This window comes from Diaphorina citri, unplaced genomic scaffold, assembly GCF_000475195.1.
Source record: "Diaphorina citri unplaced genomic scaffold, Diaci psyllid genome assembly version 1.1 scaffold37, whole genome shotgun sequence".
Taxonomy (NCBI): domain Eukaryota; kingdom Metazoa; phylum Arthropoda; class Insecta; order Hemiptera; family Psyllidae; genus Diaphorina; species Diaphorina citri.
In genome coordinates, this window is record NW_007377474.1 from 286,204 (window position 1) to 302,627 (window position 16,424).

The following is a 16,424-nucleotide window of genomic DNA, read 5'->3' on the forward strand; positions in this document are numbered from 1 at the left end:
AGTAATCACAAATACGACCGGTAGAAAAAATAGCTATGTAGTGGTTCTCAAAACTACCTATTTCTTTAGGATCCATTAATATGGGAACAGAATTTTTACACACTTTTATTTAACTCAAAAGCTCTGTACAAGTGTACTGTATTTTTGTATGTATGGGTCAAATCTTGCAACCTACTTTTGAGCCACTTTTTCTGGACCGATTGGCTTGGAACTTTGTGGACTTTTGTAGTTATTTCGAATGATAGTACGAGCTACCTACACCGTCACCTGCCCTAATATTTGTTCTCAATAATCTCAATGAATGTATTGTGTATTGGTAACCACTAGGTCTGAATCTTAGTTCACAAACTGTTGTTTTCATATAACTCTGGACATATGGTATGACGATATGTACCTGAGACTTTTGTAGGTATTTCGAATGATAAAGCGAGCTACCTACAACGTCACCTGCCCTAATATTTTTGTTCTCAAGTATCTCAATGAATGTATTGGTAACCACTAGGTCTGAATCTTAGTTCACAAACTGTTGTTTTCATATAACTCTGGACATATGGTATGACGATATGTACCTGTAGGCAGGTTTAACCTAGTACTATTGGACTTTATCATGAGCGATAAGAGATGTAAAGGTACCTTTACACTGGGGCAACCTAACCTAGCAACAGGCAACAGCGACCTGCGGCGGATTGCTTGTTGCTGGTTGCCTGTTGCTAGGGGACTCTAGGCAACCGTGCCGCATGCGGCGTAGTCATTTACACTGAAGCAACAATAGGCGCTCTATCTCCAGAACCACAACACCTAGAAAGCTGAAATTTGGTAGGAATATTCCTTTTATGGTCTAGGTGTGCAATAAGAAAGGATTTTGCGAAAATCTAAATCGATCCTGAGATATGATCGATTTTTGATCGCTAAAATCTCCATAAGAAATACACAGAGTGCAGAGACTGCGGGAGAGAAATGTTCCGCTCTCGACCAACATTTTGAGTTTTTCATGTTTTTTGTTTTTTTTTTTTTTTTTTTTTTTTTTTTAAAGAGGTTTGACAGAGGGAACTGTAACTGCTATGGTCTTATCGTCCCGAAATCGAAGAGAGAAGGAAGACAGGATAGGAGAAAAGCCAGCCGTTCCGAGAACGAACATTATCCCATCAGGATAAAATCCCGCCCCGGGCGGGAATCGAACCCGCGGCCTAGCGCTTACAGGGCAGGCCAGACGCACTACCCAACTAAGCTAACTAGGCTGGCGTTTATGTTTTTAGTTTGATAACTATGCAGCTAATAGGGAGCGCGCAGCGCGACCCGTATTTTTTTTATTATTTTTCTACAAGTTCGGCCATGCCTTTTCTACAAGCTTGGCCATGCCTCGGGATGACCTAGCGGGATTCCGGAGCGAAGCGACGGAATTCAGCTAGTATTTATATAAAAAACTACTACCTACACACAAAGATCAGTTAATTCTTTGTTGTGGTTGTTTTTTTTTTTTTTTTTTTTTTAATTTGTTATTGGAAAATCTAGATGATTAATATAACCAATATAAATGTGAAAAACAATACGAAATTATAAATAAAATTTATGCACTTTGTAAAAAGTTCACAAATCGACCATTCTCAGCACTGGCAACTCAAGGCAACAGGCAATTCTATCCATTTCTGATGGGAAGCCTTGCGGCGTAGAGCAACCACTAGCAACACACAAAGCAACGCCGCAAGGTATAAGGCAACGCCGCATGCGGCGCGGCAATGCCGCATGCTGCAGGTTGCTGTTGCCGGTTGCTTCCTAAATTGCCCCAGTGTAAAGGTACCTTAACATACAGAACTCGTTATCAGTGGCGCATGTTCATGAAGTTAGACAGTCTTGTTAGCTTGGAATGTAGCGCGCCTGGCTTGTAAGCACTTGGTCGCGGGTTCTATTCCTGCCCGGGGCAAACTTCATCTGAACAGATAAGGTCCGTTCTTGGAATGGCTGCCTTTTCCTAACCTGTCCTCCTTCTTCGAGTTCGGGACGATAAGACTTCCGCGCGTTGCTGTTCTTTCTATCAATCCTCTTGAAAAAATCTTATTCATAGGTCTAGTTAGGTACATTTGAACTAACTACAACAAACGAAATCCAGCCTAAAGGCTTTCCTAATAAAAACACAACACCAGAAAATTATAATACCACGGGGTTAACCTTGTAAAATAGTTTCACTTGTTTACCTATTGAGAGAACCTTTGGAAATATGTAAATAATGCAGATATAAAGGGTCTTCTAATTGGACCTGATAGATAAATAAGAATGAAATGCTTTTTCCAATTGTTTCTAGAGATTCCACATTTTCCTTCTAATGTTGATTGGACATTGAAGTTTAATCTATGAAAATAAACAATCGATAATTATCAATTTCTGACGTCATGGAAATTATACGCTATGTATGTACGTCATGTAAACATTGGGGAGTTTCTACATAGAGCTGTACATAATATGTTTTCATGTTATTAACAAACTTTGCACTTTAAATACATGTTATGTTCCCACATCTACTTAGAAATGTTAACTTTAAATCAACTTCTTTTTTCTTTTTAGATTTGGTGGAGGGAATTGTAACCGAGGAGGTTTTATCGTCTCGATTTCAAATTTTGGCAATTTGCTAGAGATAACTCAGAAAATGGGATACAACTAAAACATTACCTATCTCTGATAACTACTAAGTGCCTACAATACATGATAAGAGATGTACGAAATAACAAATAACAAAATCTACAGAGTGATAAATAATAATTTAGGTAATAATATGTTTAAGGTAAACTTGGAGGACGTTAGGTTAAAAGCCCCAAGGGCCACTAACACGGAGATTTCGGTGGTGTAGTGGTCAAGGCGCTCGCCTGGTAAACAGGAGTACGCGGGTTCGATCACAGCCGATTCATGATTTAAGTTCCAAGAATAAACATAGTGAAAATAAAACAGGATCACATAAATTAAGAAGATTTTATAATATTGGTTTTCTCTCAAATAACAAGCTTTTAGTAATAAAATATGTTTTATTGCTAATTATGTAATAATATTATATTAAATTAAATATAGGAGATTACATCGCAGAATACACGGACTTGATTTTTGGACCCTTTGTTCATGAACATTTAGAATGGCTTTTCCCCACGATTTTTCAAACAAAAATTGTGCGTTTCTTGTGAAATATTGGTAACCGAAATAACAAGTAAACCTTTAGAAGGGAAAGCTGGGATATTAATGTCTGAGGATCACACTTGGCGATTAAATTTAATCCAACTGGGTTAATTTTAAGTCCAAAATGTGGCCTGGGCATATGATTAAGGCCTCATGTAGGCCTGAGGCCTTAATCATATCACACTTTAGTGGATAATTTTCTTTTACATTAATATCTTTTCCTTTTAAAGCATTTGGATAATGGATAGGCCAAAGGGTACCATTAGCCAAACCTCGTGCATCTTTTGTACCTAATAAGTAACTATAACAGTATGAAAGTAACACCACTTGATTTCTAGTGACATCCTGTATGTAATATAATTAATGTATTTTTGAGGGTTCAACTGTTTTAGGAATAATCCAGTCTTAGCTAAATCCCCTTTAGGGATGAGCTACATTGAATGATTATAGTATTAAAATTGCTTTCAACTAGTATGCACTCAGTCCGTCAAAAACCATATTGCAAATTCCACTGGAATTCAGCTCGTCTAGACCCAACGCCGTGATTTCAACAAATAAAATACAGGATGTCACCTATATCGTCAAATCTATTCACTAACATCTACGAGTAACACAACCTAGTCCACACTGTATCTCATGGTGTTTATCCTACATCGTTTTAGTGTCCACAGTAAAATGGTGGAGAACACTTACCTCCGGGAGTCGAACCCGTGACCTTCACATTAGCAAACGCTCAGAAATAACTTTGCACTATGCATTTTGCACTTTGAGCTAATGTTATAAGAGGAGAAAAAAACCTTGAAAAAACCTTGTATGGAAATTCTAGTCGCCATGGCGATATCTTGACGCCAAAATTATGCCGAATCCAAATTTGAGGTATAACATTCAAAGTTGATTTCAGGAACAAGAAACAGAAAACCGCAAAAATTTGACACCTTAGGCTTAGATCTACATGTGTGGACATCTATCAACCATTAAGAGTGTAACCTACTAGAAACCTAAAATAAGAACTGGCTGCCAAGTAAAACATATTCAATCAAAACTTAACACTAGAAAAATAATCATTAATCACAAAGATATAAATACTTAAATGAATAATTAAAGTATATTAAATATAGAAGGTATCGTACAGTTAGGATGCCTTGTGGCAATAGATAAACAATGTTTATACAGAATTAAAACAGTATAATAACAAATTAATTTAATCAAAAACATACGTAGGTAAAATATAATGAGTAAATAATTTTCTTCAAACATACATATATTTAAATAAAGTAAGTAGATAAAGCAATCAGTTTTGGTTACCTTTGAAACGACCAACAAGTAGCAAAAAATGTCGTTCTACCTTTTAGTTTAGAGGCTGTGCATTTTAGTGGCAAGGTTCATACTATGCGGAGAAAGAATTATCTATTGACAGACATTGAAGATTTCAATAATAAACCGCGGTCATAGCACTAACGGTACCCTCGACTAACGATTTTTTGCTACTTCTTTGAGAAAATAAACATAAAGTTCTTAAACGTCCACAAGCAATAAAATGTACAACACTGCCAGCCTAGTTAGCTTAGTTGGTAGTGCGTCTGCCTTGTAAGCGCTAGGCCGCGGGTTCGATTCCCGCCCGGGGCGGATTTTGAGAAACTGAAGACATTAAATTTGATAGAATGATTTGCCTTTAACCCTTGACAACTTTAGGGCTACTACTTTGTCTTTAGATTTTTCTTTCGCAATTCCTCACAAAAGTGTGCTCGGCATTGCCCTTTGTAGCTTTGTACCTAATTCTTCTTTGTACGAACTGAGTTTTATTTTTAAGAGATTCGATAGAGTGAACTGTACCTAACTGCTGTCTTATCGTTCCGAAATCGAAGAGAGAAAAAGTATATTAAGACAGGAGAAAGCCAGCCGTTCCGAAAACGAACGTTATTAGTTTAGGATATAACTGTCCTGCCACGAGGGGTTAATTTGTATCCGTTTCATTTGATGCCAATTGTCTATTCATTACGAGCATGGAAAATATTGTCCTTAAACTTTTCCTTGCATTTCCCCTGTTTGACTTTAGTATATTCCTTTAGTTTAGCCAGCCTAGTTAGCTTAGTTGGTAGTGCGTCTGCCTTGTAAGCGCTAGGCCGCGGGTTCGATTCCCGCCCGGGGCGGGTTTTATCCTGATGGGATAATGTTCGTTCTCGGAACGGCTGGCTTTCTCCTATCCTGTCTTCCTTCTCTCTTCGATTTCTCTAGCAGTCACAGTTCCCTCTGTCAAACCTCTTTAAAAAAAAACTTGATATTTGCATTCGCTTAAAAAAGTACAGTTACGGAGGCTGGCTTTCTCCTATCCTGTCTTCCTTCTCTCTTCGATTTCGGGACGATAAGACCATAGCAGTTACAGTTCCCATCGTAGGCTTTCTCCTATCCTGTCTTCCTTCTCTCTTCGATTTCGGGACGATAACTAGCAGTTACAGTTCCCTCTGCTTTCTTCCACCTATCTTCCTTCTCTCTTCGATTTCGGGACGATAAGACCATAGCAGTTACAGTTCCCTCTGTCAAACCTCTTCAAAAAAAATATACTCCTTTAGTTTAGTCATGTTCCTAAATTGGAGTAGATAACAAGAGGACTGAGGAATTGGATAGTATTTCATTATGTCTAACTACCTACGGTCTATTAGACAGAAAATTGCCGTTAGGGAGAAAAAAAAGCAAAAAAGTTAAGGTCATAATGCTGAACTTTACCCTGTAAAAAAAAAAAAAAAAAAGTTTGCTCTTTAAACGTTTGAAAGGTTAATTATAATTTTTTTAAATGAAAAATTACAAGTGAATTAGGAATATAAAGTCCACCAGAAAACCAAGGTTGATTATTGTGGCATTTAATCCATATATTTTATAGCGAAAAAAGAAAATTTATTATGAAATAAATAATTAAACGCTGCTATTCAAATATTATGTCATTATATTGTTGTTATGGGCCATGGCAAAAACTACGAAGGTAAAAATAATGTCTATCGTAACCGGCATCACCTTGTAACAAAAGTAAACAGAACTAGTTGGTAAAATAGGAAGTAAAAATCCTATATTTTAATTGATCTATTGAACATATGACTCCCAGTTCCTTGGACTACAAAAATAACGGAGAATTTCTATTCTCTAAAAGTAAAATTCTACGAGTATGAAAGTAACACCACTTGATTTCTAGTGACATCCTGTATGTAATATAATTAATGTATTTTTGAGGGTTCAACTGTTTTAGGAATAATCCAGTCTTAGCTAAATCCCCTTTAGGGATGAGCTACATTGAATGATTATAGTATTAAAATTGCTTTCAACTAGTATGCACTCAGTCCGTCAAAAACCATATTGCAAATTCCACTGGAATTCAGCTCGTCTAGACCCAACGCCGTGATTTCAACAAATAAAATACAGGATGTCACCTATATCGTCAAATCTATTCACTAACATCTACGAGTAACACAACCTAGTCCACACTGTATCTCATGGTGTTTATCCTACATCGTTTTAGTGTCCACAGTAAAATGGTGGAGAACACTTACCTCCGGGAGTCGAACCCGTGACCTTCACATTAGCAAACGCTCAGAAATAACTTTGCACTATGCATTTTGCACTTTGAGCTAATGTTATAAGAGGAGAAAAAAACCTTGAAAAAACCTTGTATGGAAATTCTAGTCGCCATGGCGATATCTTGACGCCAAAATTATGCCGAATCCAAATTTGAGGTATAACATTCAAAGTTGATTTCAGGAACAAGAAACAGAAAACCGCAAAAAATTGACACCTTAGATCTTGTGGACATCTATCAACCATTAAGAGTGTAACCTACTAGAAACCTAAAATAAGAACTGGCTGCCAAGTAAAACATATTCAATCAAAACTTAACACTAAAAAAATAATCATTAATCACAAAGATATAAATATTTAAATGAATAATTAAAGTATATTAAATATAGAAGGTATCGTACAGTTAGGATGCCTTGTGGCAATAGATAAACAATGTTTATACAGAATTAAAACAGTATAATAACAAATTAATTTAATCAAAAACATACGTAGGTAAAATATAATGAGTAAATAATTTTCTTCAAACATACATATATTTAAATAAAGTAAGTAGATAAAGCAATCAGTTTTGGTTACCTTTGAAACGACCAACAAGTAGCAAAAAATGTCGTTCTACCTTTTAGTTTAGAGGCTGTGCATTTTAGTGGCAAGGTTCATACTATGCGGAGAAAGAATTATCTATTGACAGACATTGAAGATTTCAATAATGTACCGCGGTCATAGCACTAACGGTACCCTCGACTAACGATTTTTTGCTATTTCTTTGAGAAAATGAACATAAAGTTCTTAAACGTCCACAAGCAATAAAATGAACAACATTCAGAAAGAACAAGCAATAAATATGGTTATTCAAATACATAATTATTAAATTAATATAGTTAAATTAAATATACAGAATAATAGAACGCAAGATAATTTCTAAGGTAATATAAATTAGTATTCTCATTAGGAATAGAACGACTTTGTGTTAACATGAAGAAAAAGAGAAAGAAGGGATTAGTAAAGACGAAGGAAGAAAATTAATAACGAAAGTCAAAACGTAACTTCTTCTAACACAAAAGGAAAAAAGGAAGAGCTAGGACTTCGTGGGAGAGAAATCAATCAGGGATAAAAATTAATTAGTAACGAAAAACTTGGAAACTATTAGAAATTCCTTGTAACACAAAGAGTCGTCATGGTAATCTAACACATTTTGTTAAAATAAATATAGAACTATGTTACAAAATATACACACACGAAGGAAAAAACTATACTATGAAATAAATGAAAACATGAACATAAAAATCTTTGGTATTTTAGTGAACGTTAGTCTTGGAGTGAATTTTCAAAAATTCAACAAAAAAGTTAGGATAGGTGAGAGAGGGATTATAAAATTTGTCTTAATCAGAGGAAGCACAAAATTTTTTCGGTAAGAACAGATAGGACAGTGAAAAAATACATTACTTTTCTTATTATAGGATAAGGAAAGTAAAAGCCAAGGAAGACAGAAAACCAAATAGGTAGTGCAAATTGTGCGAAATATAGGATATCTGGCCTGAGGGACCAAAATATAGGATATCTGGCCCGAAGGACCAAAATATAGGATATCCGGCCGGAAGGAACAAAATATAGGATATCCGGCCGGAAGGACCAAAATATAGGATATCTGGCCGAAGGACCATTTTTTTCAATGCTGAAAAAGAAAGAAAAATATACAGGATGCATCAGTTGTATCACTCACCTTCCTAGGAGGAGGTACAGGATTGCTCAACTGATGAGCCTCTGTCTCCGAGGCGAGAGATGAAAGACTTTCACTGGACACCCTGTATGCATCACTGGGCTGACCATTGCGAATTGTGCGGCCAATTAACCAACTCGATCGTATAAGATATGGTTACCTATTCCACAAACGACTCTACACTCCCCACTTTTTAGTCCGTCCTTCCTTTATTATTAATTTCTGCTCCACGAGCGGAAAATATCGCTAAAAGCAGAATCGTTCGTGGAATAGGGCCCAGGTTTAAATCTTACAGAAAAAAAGTAAGGGGAAAAAACAGGGATGTTATTATTTCTATTTCTAATATTGAATAAAGAGTATTTTAGTTAGTAACCTAAGCACCCGGCAATTTCAAATAAAGTTCTGAACTATGAAACAAAAAAGAAACTTGTCAAGTATACCTAAGTTCTAGTAAAAATCTAATAATAAAAAATCGGTAATGAAATTATTGAACATTTCAAAGTAGTTAACATTTAATTATAAATATTTTAAATGAAAAATTACGAGTGAATTAGGAATATAAAGTCCACCAGAAAACCAAGGTTGATTATTGTGGCAATCAATCCATATATTTTATAGCGAAAAAAGGAAATTTATTATGAAATAAATAATTGAACGCTGCTATTCAAATATTATGTAATTATATTGTTGTTATGGGCCATGGCAAAAACTACGAAGGTAAAAATAATGTCTATCGTAACCGGCATCACCTTGTAACAAAAGTAAACAGAACTAGTTGGTAAAATAGGAAGTTAGGAAGTAAAAATCCTATATTATAATTGATCTATTGAACATATGACTCCCAGTTCCTTGGACTACAAAAATAACGGAGAATTTCTATTCTTTAAAAGTAAAATTCTACGAAAAATTCTTTGAAACCTGAGTAGAAATATTGAATATTTTAGGAAGCTTATTTCAGGAAAATCAGCGAGGGAAGGAAAAAACATGAATTGAACTTTAATGGTTTACTATTGTTTAAAATTAGATTACAATGGTAAAGTATGCATTTTAATTTTCTAAGCTAGAAATAAAATAAATAAGTATATTCATTCAAAACGCACCTAGATCCATAGAATTTAACAAACACACAAAATAAATAGAAGATTAATAAATGGTAAGTTAGGACTTTACAATATTATAAGATAACCAAGTACGAGTATTTTCTCAGTGTATGCAAAAAATTGTGTGCAAAATTTTCAAATAACAAACGAGGGCATTTGTAGCCATTTATTCTGAAATACAAAACAGTAGTTTGAGAAAATTGGCTTTGTTTCAGAAACAAAATCCCATGTTCAAAGACAAAAACTTTTGAGCTTGGAGCTCACAATCGATATGGAAAAGTGCGTATAGGTAAATAATTGGTAGCTTCTCTATGAAAAGATAAGACAAATTAATTATAAAGAATCTGAGGATTCCAGAAGAATAATTTTGAGCAAAATGAGATCATAACCAAAAAGAAGAAACACACAGTTATACTGTAGCTTTTTACAGTAAAGAAAAAGAGATGAGTCGTATTAAATTAACTTTGTTTAATACGTAATACGAATTACTAGAACATTCAGGAACCACGCACAAGGGGGCGTTTTCTACCAAGGAATCCACACTACCTGATTAATTAAATAACCATAGACATTCATCCAGATGTTAAATCACCGCAATATTAATGGCGATGGCGTATAAAAACTTTATGGATTTTCGTTATATTTCGTTATAAAGTTAATAAATTACGACTGGAAAAGAGTCTACAAATAGCAAAAAATAAAATAAACCAAGATAACTAATATTTAATCTAAATAATTTTAGTCAAAGCGAAAAGCGCCATGTTATAGAAATAGACACAGTGTTGGAGAGGTACACCTAAAACGTTTTCAAAGCCCCATTGACAGCGTTGACTTATCAAACGTACACAAAACGAGTGCAGCAAGAAACGGTGAATTCTCCAACGCGTGAAAAAAAAGCAGAAGGGGCAAGAATAGATTACAAATATAATATAGATAAATAAAATAAATAGTAAACTTCATTTCTGACTTTAATTTGTTCCAACCGAAATGTCTTTTGAGTAGCTTGAGAGAAGACTAAGGCAAGGACCAAGGGATAAATTCTTGGTGACAATCACATCAGTGTACTCTAGAGGACATTCTGTCCACAATGACTTCGGGTCAGAATCTCAATTCTATGAGCAAAACACTGAGTTCTGATGGATTAGGTTTGTTAATGCCTTGTAAGCGCTAGGCCGCGGGTTCGATTCCCGCCCGGGGCGGATTTTATGCTGATGGGATAATGTTCGTTCTCGGAACGGCTGGCTTTCTCTTATCCTGTCTTCCTTCTCTCTTCACTTTCGGGACGATAAGATCATAGCAGTTACAGTTCCCTCTGTCAAACCTCTTAAAAAAAAAAAAAAAATCACGAATGCTCGTTACAAATTATTTCTTTTTCTCTCTTCTCAAGTGCTTTAACAACATGAGAATGTCGTTCGCGCTATGTTGTAATACAGTTACACTTTATCTCACCTTACACAAATCCATTTCTTGTTCCCCAGACCATCCACAAGTGTCTCAAACGTCGTGAGCGAGCTTACAAGCTTCTTCTGGAGCAAACCATCGAGGCTACCCGCACCTCCTTCACTTCTACACTAAGTGTAAGAGGCTTCAGCGGCGAGTTCTATGTAGATATCGAGTCTAAGAGGCTTGATATTCTCATAGAACCCGCTCACGCCTCCCAAAATAACAATAGGTGAGTCTAGTTATTATTTATTATATTACCGAGGCTACATTCAACTACTACATTATATTCAACTACATTACATTTATTATATTACCGAGGGTGGATGCTGTAATGTGTATATAATGTGTATTAACAATACAATAAAAATTGAATTGAATTGGATGCTCCAAATTTTCGAAGTCTGGCCTACAGTACATACAGGAGTTCATAGAACCCGGTCACGGCTCTCAAAATAACAATAGGTGAGTCTAGTTATTATTTATTATATTACCGAGGCTACATTCAACTACTACATTATATTCAACTACATTACATTGATAAGATAACACAGATGCTATTGTTGATAACAGGTGTTATTATTGATATCAGAGCTGTTGTTATTGATACCACCTGTTAATCTTGATAACAGGCCTTATTATTGACAAAACAGTTGATATTGTTGACAAACATTGAAATTTGCCATCATGAAGCTATATTTTGGTTAGACTATTGGCACGATGAGACTTTTGAGTCTTGGCCAACAGGTAACACATAAAATTAAACTAAAATTGGTTCCCAAATCATCTGGAAAAACGGTCTCAGTTTTAATGTGTATTAACAATACAATAAAAATTGAATTGAATTGGATGCTCCAAATTTTCGAAGTCTGGCCTACAGTACATACAGGAGAAAAATGAAGCTCGAAGGTAAGGGAGGGGGGTGGCCGGGACCCTTCGACCCCAATTTTTCGAAGCCTTAACATACAGTAAAGGAGAAAATGGAGCTCGAGGAGGGGGGGCCTGGGCCCCCTGCCTCCCCCCAAAATACGGCCCTGACCAAGGCAGGTTCTTACTAAACTTATTGTTTTCCCTTCATTCACAGTTCCCAACGTAAGGAGACCTCTTCACTGAGTGGAGGTGAGAAGTCCTATACCACAGTAGCGTTCATTATAGCACTATGGAATGGAATGGCTGTACCTTTCTTCTCCATGGATGAGTTTGATGTGTTCATGGTAAGTAGAAATTGTATTAACGAGACTGAGTGCACCCCAATCTTTTTTTTTTTTTTTTTTTTTTTTTTCGATAGTTTTAGGATATTAATGTCTGAGGATCACACTTGGCGATTAAATTTAATCCAACTGGGTTAATTTAAAGTCTAAAATGTGGCCCCGGGCATATGATTAAGGCCTCATGTAGGCCTGAGGCCTTAATCATATCACACTTTAGTGGATATTTTTTTTTACATTAATATCTTTTCCTTTTAAAGCATTTGGATAATGGATAGGCCAAAGGGTACCATTAGCCAAACCTCGTGCATCTTTTGTACCTAATAAGTAACTATAACAATATGAAAGTAACACCACTTGATTCCTAGTGACGTCCTGTATGTAATATAATTAATGTATTTTTGAGGGTTCAACTGTTTTAGGAATAATCCAGTCTTAGCTAAATCCCCTTTAGGGATGAGCTATTCATTGAATGATTATAGTATTAAAATTGCTTTCACCAAGTATGCACTCAGTCCGTCAAATACCATATTGCAACTTCCACTGGAATTCAGCTCGTCTAGACCCAACGCCGTGATTTTAACAAATAAAATACAGGATGTCACCTATATCGTCAAATCTATTCACTAACATCTACGAGTAACACAACCTAGTCCACACTGTATCTCATATGTTAAATTCGGTATATTTACGGTATTCAAAACTAGAGATTTTGAAAGAGACAAGGAAATATCTAATAATTAGGTACACACAAGAGAAAAATTTAAAGAGTATAACAAAACATTACAAAAAGGATACAACAAACAAAATCAACAGCTAAAGCTAGTATTTTGCTCACAAAGCTGTGATCAATCGAAAACACTTCTTTATCAAAAAATAAAACCCCAAAACCATTATCAAGGGTTTGTCGGAAATCTCACAACTTGGCACAAAGTCATCAAACGTGTTTTAGAACTTAATTCTCTTTCTAGTAATTTAATTGCATCCGAAATTATGAAAACTTTTCAATCCGGATTTGTGTTACAAAAGTGGATGGAAGCGAGATATAGAAACCAAAAGTAGCTCTGTTAGAGGAAGCAATCTAGGTACACAGTTAAATAGCGAATGATTCAGGCTGGGTAAGGTTAATGTGAGTAGGCGGGTAGCTTGTCGCCGATTGGAGGGTAAAATTCTCATCACTGGAATATTGCTACCAAAAGAACTGGCACAAATGAGCAGTGACCAGTGTTATTATAGGGTTAGGTTAAATACAAAAAGGAGCTTTTTTCTTCCACGGATGTGACTTCTGCATAATTACCAATTAGGGTTGTTGAATACCATTGTGCATAAGTTACGTATCATCTGAATGGATGTCAGTCGGGGACAATGTTGTATGACCAAGGCCCCCTTGTATCTAGCACCTGGACGATGATACATACATAAACAAAATCATTCAACATGGTCTGTGGGTTGATGTGTCTGTGGGTCAATGTATCATGTGGGTTGTTGTCCAACCCCTTAACCTCTACCATCTCATGTTACAGTCAAATGTTATTTTTGAGAATATGTGGAATCTACACTTCAGTTCAGATTCCAAGCTCTCAGAGGTGACTTGCATCTTCAAAAGAAGTGTACCAGATCTGAAAATTTTTGGTAGAGTTTTGGCTGTTGACCAAAATGCATCATTTTTTTTATTATTATTTTTTTCTCTCAAGACCTGTTACTTCGTTATCTCATCAAATTCCCATCTTTTAGTAATCTTGCTATACCCTTTGATTCCAGTTAACTCCTGATTCTAAGTACGAGCACACAATGAGTTTTAAAAGGAGTGGGTTTGATGTCCCACTCTGCTCGAGTACCCCCAAGAAATTCTGTACGGCGAGTAGTCAAAGCAATGTACCAGATCTGAAAATTTTAGGTAGAGTTTTGACTGTTGACCAGAATGCATCATTTTTTATTATTATTATTATTTTTTCTCTCAAGACCTGTTTCTTTGTTATCTCATAAAATTCCCATCTTTTAGTAATATCGCTATACCCTTTGATTCCAGTTAACTCCTGATTCTAAGTACAAGCACACAATGAGTTTTAAAAGGAGTGGGTTTGATGTCCCCCTCTGCTCAAGTACCCCCAAGAAATTCTGTACGGCGAGTAGTCAAAGAGCTCTGGTAAGTGCTTGTGCTGGAGAGTGGAGGATAGTCAGAACAATTTGCATAACTGATTACCTACCACTGTATAGTTTTCAATCATATCACTTACATGGGTTCATAAATTATCTTTTTCTGCCACACTGGTATGTAATTAAATACATAATTTACTTAAAATACAAAAAAGATGTGTTTATTAAAAGGATTTAGGAAATCCTTTTCTGGAACTGGAAAAGAAAAAGGATTTAGGTTTACCTATAGGAGGTGGAAATCCCACTCCTCAGGCAGAGTGTTATTAAAGAATTTTTCAAGGGGAAAAAAAAAAAAATCTTTTTGATTTCAGAGTCAACCCTCTGGAACTGCTGGAGTAGTCAAATCAATCAATGTTAAGAACTTCATGTGCCACGACCATTTTGAAATGGTGTTCAACCCTAGAATCAACTTCATCAGTGGACGGAATGGAAGTGGGAAGAGTGCAATTCAGACGGCTCTTATTATTGGACTCGGAGGAGATACAAGGGCCACCAGTCGAGGCACCTCTGTGGCAAGTAAGTAAACTTATCTTAAAAAAATACTTACAATTTATACACTCATATGTAAAAATTGCCAGCCTAGTTAGCTTAGTTGGTAGTGCGTCTGCCTTGTAAGCGCTAGGCCGCGGGTTCGATTCCCGCCCAGGGCGGATTTTATAAAAAATTCGAGAAATATTGACTTCAGAACTTATCAATTCATACAACCCTCCAAACTAGCTACATATCAACAAAATAAATATGCTTGCCTTGTAAGTGCTAGGTGACAGGATTGATTCCTGCCTGGGGCAGACTTCATCAGATAAGGTTTGTTCTCAGAATAGTCTAAATTTCTCCTATCCTGTCCTCATTCCTCTTTGCTTTCGGGCCAATAAGACCTTAGCAGGTAGATGGAAATTGTTAGGTATCTAAAAATTCAGAGTGAGACTTGGTTCATTGAATGGGACCTCAATTTTTTTTTCTTCTGGTTTTAAGTGCTAGGGTATTTGCTGAAGGATCTCTTCTACCAAATTACACGATTTATTCTTCATTTCTCAGGTTTCATCAAGGAAGGTCGACACCAAGCAATCATTCAGATCACAATGACCAACTCTGGATTCAAAGCTTTCAAACCGGAACTATATGGAAATGAGTTAACAGTCATTAGAACTCTAAGCAAGACCAGCACGTTCAAAATAAGAGCTGAAGACGGTAAGACAGCAGTTTTGTTGGCTTTTATTTACTTTTTTTATGGTTTGCATCCTTCGGGACCTTCTGGATGAAAAGCAAGCACATTACTAGAATTAATTGTAATCGCGGCATTCGTACTCCGCATACTCAAAATAGCACTGTCACTTAATCAAGAAAACAAACTAGAATACTATTAAATCAAATACGAAAAGCATCACGGGTTGAGCCGCACGTTTTTATTTGCAATATTGGGCGACATTTCTTTGATCTGGACCGAATTCAGGCGGATTGAAATCCTGAGGCCGTGCGGCACGTTTTAGTCCTAGGAGGCCTGTCATGCCGCGCGGCAAACGCAGTCTAGCTAGGTTTCCACTTGGGACGCATTTGCCGCGCGGTATGCCAGGCTGCAAAAGTGTCTATCGATATTAACAGCTGTTATTATTTTATCCATTCAATGTCCCTCCCTCAGGCAAGCAATATCCCGTGAAGAAATGTGAGATCAACGTGTACCCCGAACTCCACTCAGTTGTCCTCACGAGGCTGAGTGTACCCCGAACTCCAAGCACAGAGCCGAAAAAAACCTCGGCCCCGCCGGGAATCGAACCCGGACCTCCTGCGTGCAAGTCTAGTGTGATACCCACTCGGCCACGGAGGTTGCTGGCAAGCGTGGAAGTTTGGAACACTCAAGTGTGAAACGCGGCAAAGGATTGAATATAGCTGTTTTAGGGCATCCTATTCCACTGTGCCCTTTCTCTCCATGTGAAACGCGGCAAAGGATTGAATATAGCTGTTTTAGGGCATCCTATTCCACTGTGCCCTTTCTCTCCTCAGGTCCTCTAGGAGCCTGGCAAGCGTGGAAGTTTGGAACACTCAAGTGTGAAACGCGGCAAAGGATTGAATATAGCTGTTTTA

General features: G+C 36.5%; 2 protein-coding genes across 2 annotated transcripts; both read left to right on the top strand.

The window, feature by feature from the left end:
• The first annotated feature begins 9,139 nt into the window (after positions 1-9,139).
• LOC113468781 (structural maintenance of chromosomes protein 6-like) lies at positions 9,140-12,616 on the top strand. Its single transcript, XM_026825966.1, has 4 exons — positions 9,140-9,157; positions 11,019-11,212; positions 12,065-12,194; positions 12,611-12,616. The coding sequence occupies exons 1-4, from the start codon at positions 9,140-9,142 to the stop codon at positions 12,614-12,616; spliced, it is 348 nt and encodes a 115-aa protein (XP_026681767.1).
• A 1,596-nt stretch (positions 12,617-14,212) lies between these two features.
• LOC103512648 (structural maintenance of chromosomes protein 6) lies at positions 14,213-16,392 on the top strand. Its single transcript, XM_026825973.1, has 5 exons — positions 14,213-14,334; positions 14,657-14,861; positions 15,381-15,533; positions 15,982-16,018; positions 16,344-16,392. Exons 1-5 carry the CDS (start codon positions 14,248-14,250, stop codon positions 16,390-16,392), a joined length of 531 nt encoding a protein of 176 aa, XP_026681774.1. The 5' UTR covers positions 14,213-14,247.
• Positions 16,393-16,424: the final 32 nt, after the last annotated feature.

What these genes read in the sequence shown, in the direction of transcription:
- LOC113468781 (XM_026825966.1), top strand. An exon ending in GCCTCCCAAAATAACAATAG is followed by an intron (nt 11,213 to 12,064) that starts GTGAGTCTAGTT and finishes CTTCATTCACAG; the next exon opens with TTCCCAACGTAAGGAGACCT.
- LOC103512648 (XM_026825973.1), top strand. Translation starts at nt 14,248, where the DNA reads ATGAGTTTTAAAAGGAGTGGGTTTGATGTCCCCCTCTGCTCAAGTACC. An exon ending in CGAGTAGTCAAAGAGCTCTG is followed by an intron (nt 14,335 to 14,656) that starts GTAAGTGCTTGT and finishes TTTTGATTTCAG; the next exon opens with AGTCAACCCTCTGGAACTGC. An exon ending in CAAAATAAGAGCTGAAGACG is followed by an intron (nt 15,534 to 15,981) that starts GTAAGACAGCAG and finishes TCCCTCCCTCAG; the next exon opens with GCAAGCAATATCCCGTGAAG.